Consider the following 9,627-nt stretch of genomic DNA (forward strand, 5'->3'; position numbering starts at 1 on the left):
CTCCCAGTGAGCAACCATACTCAAAGGGAGATCAGATTTGGATTTAGGGCTTTAGTGAGCACTTTTTGTCCAATCCTCCCTCTTAACCTGACTCCCAGCTGAGGATGGGTGAACTTATCCAATCAGTGGAAATGATACAGAGAGTTTGAATCACAATGTAGCCCATCCATCTCCAGCAGCTATTGAGCAGTGAAAGTGGGGTATGCCTTTAAACTCTTTCGAGTTATCAACAGTCACAGATTGCAACTCTTTCAAGTACAATCACAGTTCTTGGTTTCCAGGAGTGGGACATGAACCCACAACCCTCTGATTCAAAGGCGAGGGTGCTATGAACTGAGCCACAGCTGACACCTCTACAGAGAGTTTGAACTTGTACAAGTTACTTCAAACCAATAGTCCATTTTAAATAGATTCAATGATTGCATTTTGAGTGATTGCATCAGATTGTACAATAAGTGACACCTGTATCTTCCAGATTAAGGTCCACGTCTACTAAGAACTGAGCTAAGATTCATCCAAAGTCATTTCACAGAGAACCATTGCGTCCAACAGCAAGGCTTTCATAGTTAACGTTTTGAGTCAATATGACTTCTTCAGAGCGGACTCGAAACGTTAACTCTGTTTCTCGCTCCACAGATGCTGCCAGGCCTGCTGAGTTTTTCCAGCATTTTTTGTTTTTATTTCAGATTTCCAGCATCTGCAGTGTTTTGCTTTCAGCAAGGCTTTCATTCTGGACTAGATTTGTACCCATATTCCAGCAATGAATCCACAAACACCCAAACCTTACCATGACACCCAGCTGGCTCCATAGTACTTGACTTCTTGAATTTCAGACCATCACACCAATATAAACTGAACGAGTTTCTTTGGGCTGTCATTGTGATGATCCATCAGCTTCACGCACATTCACGGCAACTTCACATTGCGACATGCTAAGATCACACTGTCCCATTAGATTTTTATTATTCTTTGATGGGATGTGGGCATCACTGCATGGCAAGCATTTGTTGCCTATCCATAATTGCCCATGGACTGAGTGGCTTACTGGGCCATTTCAGACGGCAATTAAAAGTCAGCCACATTGCTGTGGATTGGTGGATGACCGCACACTTACTAGTGTTGAAATCCATCTGCCACTCACTTTATCTATCAATGTCTCTTTGTAATTCCGTGATTTGATCTACATTACTTACCATAACACCAATCTTTGATATATTTGGATACATTGCTTTATGTAAGTTATTAATAAATGCAGTGAGTTTGAGGCCCCAGCACAGATCCTTGTTGGGACACCATTAGTCACCTCCTTTCAATGTGACTACATACCCATTAGCCCCAGTCTATCTTCTACTGCTTAACCAATCTCCCAACAGGTCAATAATTCCGTGAGCTTTAATTTGAGATAATAGTCTCTTATGTGGAACCTTATTGAATGTCTTCTGGAAGCCCGTATAAATTACATTCATAAACATTCCCATGTCTACTATTTTAGTTGCTTCCTCAAAAAATTCACTGAGATTTGTTAGACACACAAAACTGGCAATGCCCATGAAACTGTACTACAGGAGAAAGGGGCCAAACAGTTTAGGGGTTTAAAAAAGAACAGTGCTTCTGGGAGAATTTAGGAGGTGAAAGACAAGGAAATACCTGAGAAACTCTGAACTGTTGATTTGAGGGGCGGGTGAGTGTGGGACAAGTCACCCTTACTTCAAACAGCACATTCGTTCATTCACAAAGAACGTGTTTCTGGGAGTGGTGGAGGAACAGATGTCAGTGAGTAAGCAGTGGTCAACATTTCAAGGAGTGCATATTGCGTGGCAAGTAGACAGCACTCGCCAAGTTAGTGTGAAAGAAACATCATTCCTCATTTGTAAATAGCAGGGACAGTAGTAAGGTGATGTGTGATCCAGCTGAATACACACAGTCAATGGCTGGTGAGCAATGCTCTTTAATTAGCAATATTTGCTTTTGATGTGATGACTATGGTGACAGTGTTAATTATCAGGAACTAAGGTAGACATTGCAATACAGGATACTGAGCCTTTTGGAGCTGGCATACAGGTAAATGTTTAATCTGGGCGTTCCATTTGCCTTTCTAGGGCCTGGAGCAGAGATTTAACATACAAAAGAAATTAATAATTGCCTTAACTGTTGACTGTGTTAACATTTTTGCTGTCAATGCCGCTGTGGTAGAAATTCTGCTCTGATATAAAGGTGAGGTACAGTAAGATTCAACAATGCTTGGGTGGGGTAGTTTCTCAAATGGAACAGGACCAGACAGAATAGCTGGGAGGAAAGAACTTGCATTTTAAAGCATTTTTCACCATCTCAGGCTGTTTAACTTCATTAAAGGTGCTATATAAATGAAAGTCGCTGCCCAAACCATGCTCCTCGCATTCCCCAACATATGTAATAATCCAAAGACTTATGCCTCCATGAGACCAGCCGACAGTGAAGTTGACGGGAATTCTTCCCTGTGTACAGATTTGAGTCTGAAACTGCAAAACATGAGCTTGCCATGTTATACATCGGGGAAATCTCTTACAAACGCTGACACACCCCCAGGCATCCCCTGCCCTAGCAACTGACAGACGCTGTCAGCTACCCAAAGATAAAACAGTATAGTACTCTCTTCACCCAGAAAGTACCATAAGAGGTCATTAACATTGATGCATTTAAGGGAAAGCTAGATGAGGACATGAGGGAGAAAGGAATAGAAAGATATCCTGATTGGGTGAGATGAAGTAGGCTGGAAGGAGGCTTATGGGAGCATAAACATCAGCATACACTTGCCAGACTGAATGGTCTGTTTGTTTCTATGTATGATTTATTCAGATACAGGAATGGAAGTAACACACTAACAAATCGACAGATGCAGGAAAATCCTGAATTCATGTCACCACAGGACCGGTGGATTCCTGGATTTTAGGACCCTCGATTTAAAGTCTAGACTGTCCAGTAATCTAAGAGCAATTTGGAATGACATGGGCCACAATGTCACAGCCTTTCCTGGAATAAAGAAAACTTGCATTTACTTTGCGTCTTTCTCAATCTCAGGACATCCTAAAGCTCTTTACAGCTAATGCAGTACTTTTGAAGTGTAGTCATTGTTGGGAAGTAGGGAATGCAGCAGCCAATTTACACAGCAAGGTTCCATAAACAACAACAGGATAATGATCAGATATCTGTTTTGTTGTGATGTTGGTCAAGGGATAAATCTTGGTCAGAAGAGAGGGGAGAACTCCCCTGCTCTCCTTCAAAGTAGTGCCAGGGGTTCTTTTGTCCAACTGAAAGGGCAGACTTAAGATGTGAATGTTTGAATGCATTTGAGGCAAAGTAAACAGTAAAGGCAGCTCTCCAAGAAATAGACTAACAGTGAAACCCATTTCTTCTAAGTATATCGTATTTCGCTACAGAAATATTGAATTACATTTGCATTGAATCCACAACTGTGTCATTGGGCAGAATCTTCCAGACCCTGCGAGGGCAAGGAGGAAGTTCAGGTATATTAGCGTTGGGTCAGTGGGTCAGCACGTTCTCATGTCTGGGTGATCTCCCTGGAGGTGCGTTCTCACTGGCGGTGGACGGTCAATCTGAGTAATTTACTGCCCATTTGTGTGCTGATTAGCAAACCACTGAGGGCTTCCCAATGAGGGCCCAGCCTGGCAGATATCAGGAAGCGGCTTGCCAAGGGAAACCACTAGGGCCCTGGCACTCACCACCCCGCCCCACCCTCACTGGAGCAGCATTGATCAGCAGACCGCAGCTGCAGGCACCGGTCATCCTGCGCAGGGGTGGCCTGGCAGATGTGGACAGAGTTCATTTTTAAAAGATTCAAAACTTTTCAGACGGCACCTCGAGATGGAGGCAGCCTCGGGGGTCTCCTTCCGGCAGCGGCAGGTGCCCACCTCTGGTGGCGGGGCCTTCTGGTTGAGCCTGCAGCCTCAGGAACACACACATGCCATCGTAAACTTGACAGTGGACTAAGAACGGCTTCTTATTTGGTCACCATTGAGAAGATCTCCCAGCTGGGTCCCCTAACAGCCGGTGTGGTATCAGGTCCCAGCAAAGTCCTGACCTGCACTTATGTTTAAAGGGGGCAAGATTCCACAAAGTGTGTCCTAAAGAATATATAAAATGTGCAGGGGGTTTAATTTTGCTGGATGTATATTTTTTAAAAATCAAAGTTAAAAAATAATTATGCTAATTTGGCCAGTTTGCTATGAAGAAATTGCTATTAGGCTCAGCAAGTATACCAAGCCTTCCCAATGCTTTATCAAGTCTTTCAAAGTTTTCTTAAGCACCTCAATTCTTTCTTCACCTGAAACTATGTGCCTGGACCCTAGTTCATAGGAAGTCCCATTCACCCGTCACCCCTGTGCCTACTGACATATATTAGCTCCCTGGTTGGCAACAGCTTGGTTTTTAAATTCTCAAATCCCTCCATGGCCTCACTCTCCCCTTTCTCTGTAATCCCCTCAAACCCCATAACCCTCTGAGTCATCGACACTCCTCTAACTTTGATTTTGTCTGTACTTGATTTTCTGTGTGTGCACGTCTATGTTTGTATGTGTATGTATTTGCATGTGCGTATGACTTTATGTGTATTTATGTGTGAGTTGTCTGTGTGTGTCTGCGCTCCTGTGTCTGTGTACACATCTGTGTACGTGTCTACTTTTTTGTGTTGTGTGTCTGTGTGTGTTTATGTGTGTATCTGTGAGCGTATCTGTGTGTCAGTGCTTATGTTTTTGTGTGTGTGCGGTTGGTTGTCTGTATGTGTGTGCGTCTGTATGAGTCAGTCTGTCTGAGTGTGTGTCACTGCTTGTGTGCCTATGCTTGTCTGTGTGCGTACAATGTATTAAAGCAGTTTTTGTTCCACCAGTGAACAAAACAGATCAAATCTGCTTGTGAAACCACATTACAGATTTGTACTCACACCTGCTCCAGGCTTTGGGAACAAATTTCCTTCATTTAGTTCGCATTGCACCTGACATGGCAAAAGTGCTTCTCACAGTATTTGTGTGGATAATAAACACAAGGTCACTGTTTGCTGTTCTCTTCACTAAACAAAAACAGAAATGCCTGGAAATACTCAACAGGTCAGACAGCATCTGTGGAGAATCATGTGTTCACCAAACCTTAAGACCCGAAGCAGTGAATGACCACAGGGGCTTCCAGACCTACCGACTATTTCCAGGTGTTTGATTTTGTATTCATATTTCCAATACAGTAAGTCCTCACTTAAAATTGTGGTTGCACTCCTGAAAATCACACTAAGTGAAACAACCTTTTGTGAATCATGGGTTCCCATAGGAATCAGTGATAAAGCTGGAGTTAAGTTCCTTCAGACACCAATGTACAGGTTGAAATACCGCGCCGTAATATGCAGCACTGTGCATTCCCCCCTGGAATAACTTGTAAAATAAAATAAATCACTGAATATAACAGAAATACTGTATAAATTCAACATAGATAACACTAAATCATGCAAACAAACCCCAAGTAACACAGCTTCTGTGTCTCACCCACAGCATTCCTGAAACTCAGCTCAACTTGTTGCTTGCTTTCCCTTCCCATTCTGTCTCTCACTCTCAATCTCCCTCTCTCCTTTCCCATTCTGTCTCTCTCCTTTCTCTCTCTCTCCTTTCTCATTCTGTCTCTCTCTTTCCCACTCTGTCTGTTTCCCTGTCTCTCTCCTTTCCCGCCCTGTCTCTGTCTCTGTCTCTGTCTCTCTCTCCAGAGCCTGGACCCCTTCCTGACCGTCTGCAGCAGCCAAGCCTCTGTCCCGGTGGGTGCCACGGATGGAGCTGGGCAGTGGAGGTGGCGTTGGAGCTGGGAGAGCTGCCAATGAAGGCTGGGGGGGGGGGGTGGAGTGACTGTGGAAGGAGGGGGTGGGTGGGCATGGAACAAGACAAGGGAGGGGGCCGCACCCTCTCCCCCCACCCTACTCACACCTCACCACTGGATTGATCAGCAGCTGGTAGCTTCCCATCACTCTCCTGCGTTCCTGCTCCCAAATTCCCAGTCTCACTCTTTCCCTGCAGCTTGAGCCTCTGGTGACTGCGGCAACAGCCCTGGCATCAAAACACGTTGGCAGCTGGCCTGGGGCGCAGCGCGGGAGGGACAGGCCCAGAGTACAGGTGGCATAAAACCGAAAACGGTGACGCAAATCAAAAAAGATCCTAAAGAGTAAATGTCACTAAAGCGAAACGACTTTACGTGGGGCGACTTACAGTGAGGACTTACTGCACAGCCCAGGAGCCAATTGGCCTGTCATGAGTGTGTGCAGGGGTTCTGCTAGACAATACCCCTCCCCCCTCTTTCCCCATAGCCCTGAAAATTTGACCTTTTCAAGTATTTATCCAAGTCCCTTTTGAAAGTTATTATTAAATCTGCACCTTTTTATTGCGTTCTAGATCTTCAGAACTTGCCGCACAAGAAAAAAGTTCTCATGTCGCCTCTGCCTTTTTTTTTGCCATCCCTGTCCTCTGGTTACCATTCCTCCAGCCAGTGGAAACTCTCTGTACTCTTCCAAACCCCTCATGATATTGAACACCTCTACTGAATCTCCCTACAAGCCCCAGTGCGACCCATTTCCCCGGCAGAACAATCCCAGGGGGTGGGGGGATGAGGGGGGGCTGAGGGGTGAGGGGGGGTGAGGGGGGGGGTGGGGGTGGGGGGGGGTGAGGGGGGGTGTGGGTGGGGGGGTGAGGGGGAGTGGGGGGTGAGGGGGAGTGGGGGTGAGGGGGGTGAGGGGGAGTGGGGGTGAGGGGAGTGGGGGTGGGGGGGTGAGGGGGGTGTGGGTAGGGGGGTGGGGGTGGGGGGGAGGGAGGGTGAGTGGGGGTGAGGGGGGGTGGGGGTGGGGGGATGAGGGGGGGTGGGGGTGGGGGGGGTGCCCTCTTGCCATTCCCCCGGTGCAATAAAGTGAAAGTTGGAAACACTTGTACTCACCAGAATGATGTCGTCTTGTTCCACACCGCCTTTGATGTGACTGTCACTGTCGGCGAGCAGGTCATCCTCGGACTCCTCGAAGAGAGAGGATCCCGTGGACGAGAGGGACGAGCTGGAGAGCTTGCGGCACACTTTGATGTTGGGGTCCAGGTCCAGGTCCAGCTCCAGGCTGTCCTGGGTCGTGCCCTCGTCCGAGGTGATGGTGAGCTGAGGGACACTGGGGAGAAGGTGAAGCCCAGGTTCCAGCTCCAGCCTGTCCAGCTCCCCCCGGGCAGCTCTCAGTCTGCAGGCGGAGTTCTCGCTCGGCTTGCCCGCAGCGCTGGCGGAAGGGTTAGCAGCGGGGCTCAGCTCCACCACGCTGAACCTGTCCTGCTGTCCCTGGGGGCTGCAGTTCCTCTTTGCCCGGGACATCTCGGCCACTGTGCAGGACTTGCGGTGAAGCATCGTGCGATGCTCCTCATGGGTGACCTGCGCGGTTAGGAGGAGACCCAGGCAACTCTGCATGGAGCTGCTGCTCTGTCGTACTCCTTTCTGTGTCTGTGTGTGTGTGTCTCTCTCTCTCGGTGTCTCGGCCGCAAGCTCGGGCTGCAACTGCTGTCAGATGCGGAAGTTCGATGTCAGCAAACATCTCGCACTGAACTGGGCAGCCAGCCCAGCAGCTGACTGACTGACTCACTCACAGCTGCTATACCCAACTTAAATACCTTCACTTCGAAAGCAAACGTCAGCTCTATCACCCTCCGGGAAAATAAAGCATTTAGCAGCCGCGTTAAGAACATAAGAAATAGGAACAAGGGGTAGACCACTCGGCCCCTCGAGCCTGCTCCACCATTCACTAAGATCACGGCTGATCTTCTAGTGTTTCGATTTTCACATTCCCATCTACCCCATAACCTTTGATTCCCTTGCCTAACAAGAATCTGTCTACCTCTGCCTTAAAGATGGTCAATGACCCCACCTCCACTGCCTTCTGAGGCAGAGAATTCCAAAGTCGCACAACCCTCTGAGAGAAAAGGATTTCTCCTCATCGCTGCCCTAAAAGGGCGACCCCTAATTTTAAAACTGTGCCCTCTAGTTCTGGACTCACCCACAAGAGGAAACATCCTTTTGACGTCCACCTTGTCAAGGCCGTTCAGGATCTTGTATACTTCAATCAAATCACCCCTCACTCTTCTAAACTCCAGTGGATACAAGCCCAGTCTGTCCAACCTTTCCTCATAAGACAACCCACTCATCCATGTATCAATCTAGTAAGCCTCCTTTGAACTTTCTCCAATGCATTTACATCCTTCCTTAAATAAGGAGACCAAAACTGCACACAATATTCGATGTGCGGTCTCACCAATGCCCTGTATAACTGAAGCATGACTTATTTGCATTGCCCTTTAGAAAAGGTATATATGTGCCAATTTTATTAAAGGTCCAAAGGAATATTTACTCATATATACTAGATACATCCATATATATATCAGACCAAAAGCCGTGCAATAGGTTAGTTTGTTTCTGCAGTCAGTTTTTAAAAAAATCATTTTTTGGGGTTACTTAATGCCCTTCTTATTTTTGAGAAGTTGGTGGTGAGCCAGCTTCTTGAACTGCTGCAGCCCATGTCATGTAAATACACTCAGAGCACTGTTAAAGAGGCAGGACCAGGGGAGTTCCAGCATAATTGAAAACACTGGGATATATTTCCAAGTCAGAATGGAGTGTGACTGGGAGTGGGACTTGGGTACGTTCCCATGCACCTGATGTTCTTGTCCTTCTAGGTAGTGGAGGTTGTGACTTTGGGAGCAATGAGTTAACGATCAGATAATCCCTGCTTAAGTGGTGTTGGCCAGAATAATGCTATGGGATCTTTTACAACCACCTGACAAGGCAGACAGGACCTTGTTTTAACATATCCAAGACTGCACCTTTGTCAGTGCAGCAGTCCTTCTCTCTGCTGCCCCCTGTGAGGATTGGCCCACTGCACTGAAGAGTCAAGCTAGATTATTCGCTCAAGTCTCTGAAGTGGGACTTGAAGTTATTGGCCCAGAACTTCTTATCTCTGGATGGTAGATAACCACCACCACACCCCCCCACCCCCCTCATACGAGGCAAGGTTGGACAGGCCAAACCTGTATCCACTGGAGTTTAGAAGAATGAGAGGTGATCTTAGTGAAATATATAAGGCCCTGAAGGGACTTGACAGGGTGGGTACTGAAAGGATATTTCCCCTTGCAGGAGAGACTAAAACTAGGGGACACAGTTTAAAAATAAGGGGTCGCTCATTTAAAATGGAGGTGAGGAGAAATTTTTTCTCTCAGAGGGTCATGAGTCTTTGGAACTCTCTTCCCCAGAGAACAATGGAGGCAGGGTCATTGAATAATTTTAAGGCAGGGGTAGCTAGATTTTTGAGTCACAAGGGAGTCAAAGGTTACTGGGAGAGTAGGCAGAACGTGGGGTTGAGGCCACAATCAGGTCAGCCATGATCTTACTGAATGGTGGAGCAGGCTGAAAGGGCCAAGTGGCCTACTCCTGCTCCTAATTCGTACGTTCATAAGATGCACTAGCGGACCGCTCGGAAGTCCTGATGCACTGACTATGCGGGAATTGCCTAGGATGTTTGGATTTGAAAAAGGCAACTCTTCTGTGCCTGGAATCCTCCAAAAAAGTCTCCAACTCTGAGTTAGAGTCGGA

General features: G+C 47.0%; 1 protein-coding gene across 1 annotated transcript in view; it reads right to left on the reverse strand.

The window, feature by feature from the left end:
* Positions 1-7,549, reverse strand: part of LOC144693311 (inositol-trisphosphate 3-kinase A-like) — a 68,093-nt gene extending 60,544 nt beyond the window's left edge. Inside the window, exon 1 of the mRNA XM_078563101.1 lies at positions 6,952-7,549. Within this exon, the coding sequence (XP_078419227.1) occupies positions 6,952-7,455 (504 nt within the window). The 5' untranslated portion in view covers positions 7,456-7,549. The remainder of the gene's footprint in view (positions 1-6,951) is intronic.
* Between the last annotated feature and the right edge of the window lie 2,078 nt (positions 7,550-9,627).

The sequence above is a fragment of the Cetorhinus maximus genome, chromosome 18 (assembly GCF_964194155.1).
Source record: "Cetorhinus maximus chromosome 18, sCetMax3.hap1.1, whole genome shotgun sequence".
Classification (NCBI taxonomy): domain Eukaryota; kingdom Metazoa; phylum Chordata; class Chondrichthyes; order Lamniformes; family Cetorhinidae; genus Cetorhinus; species Cetorhinus maximus.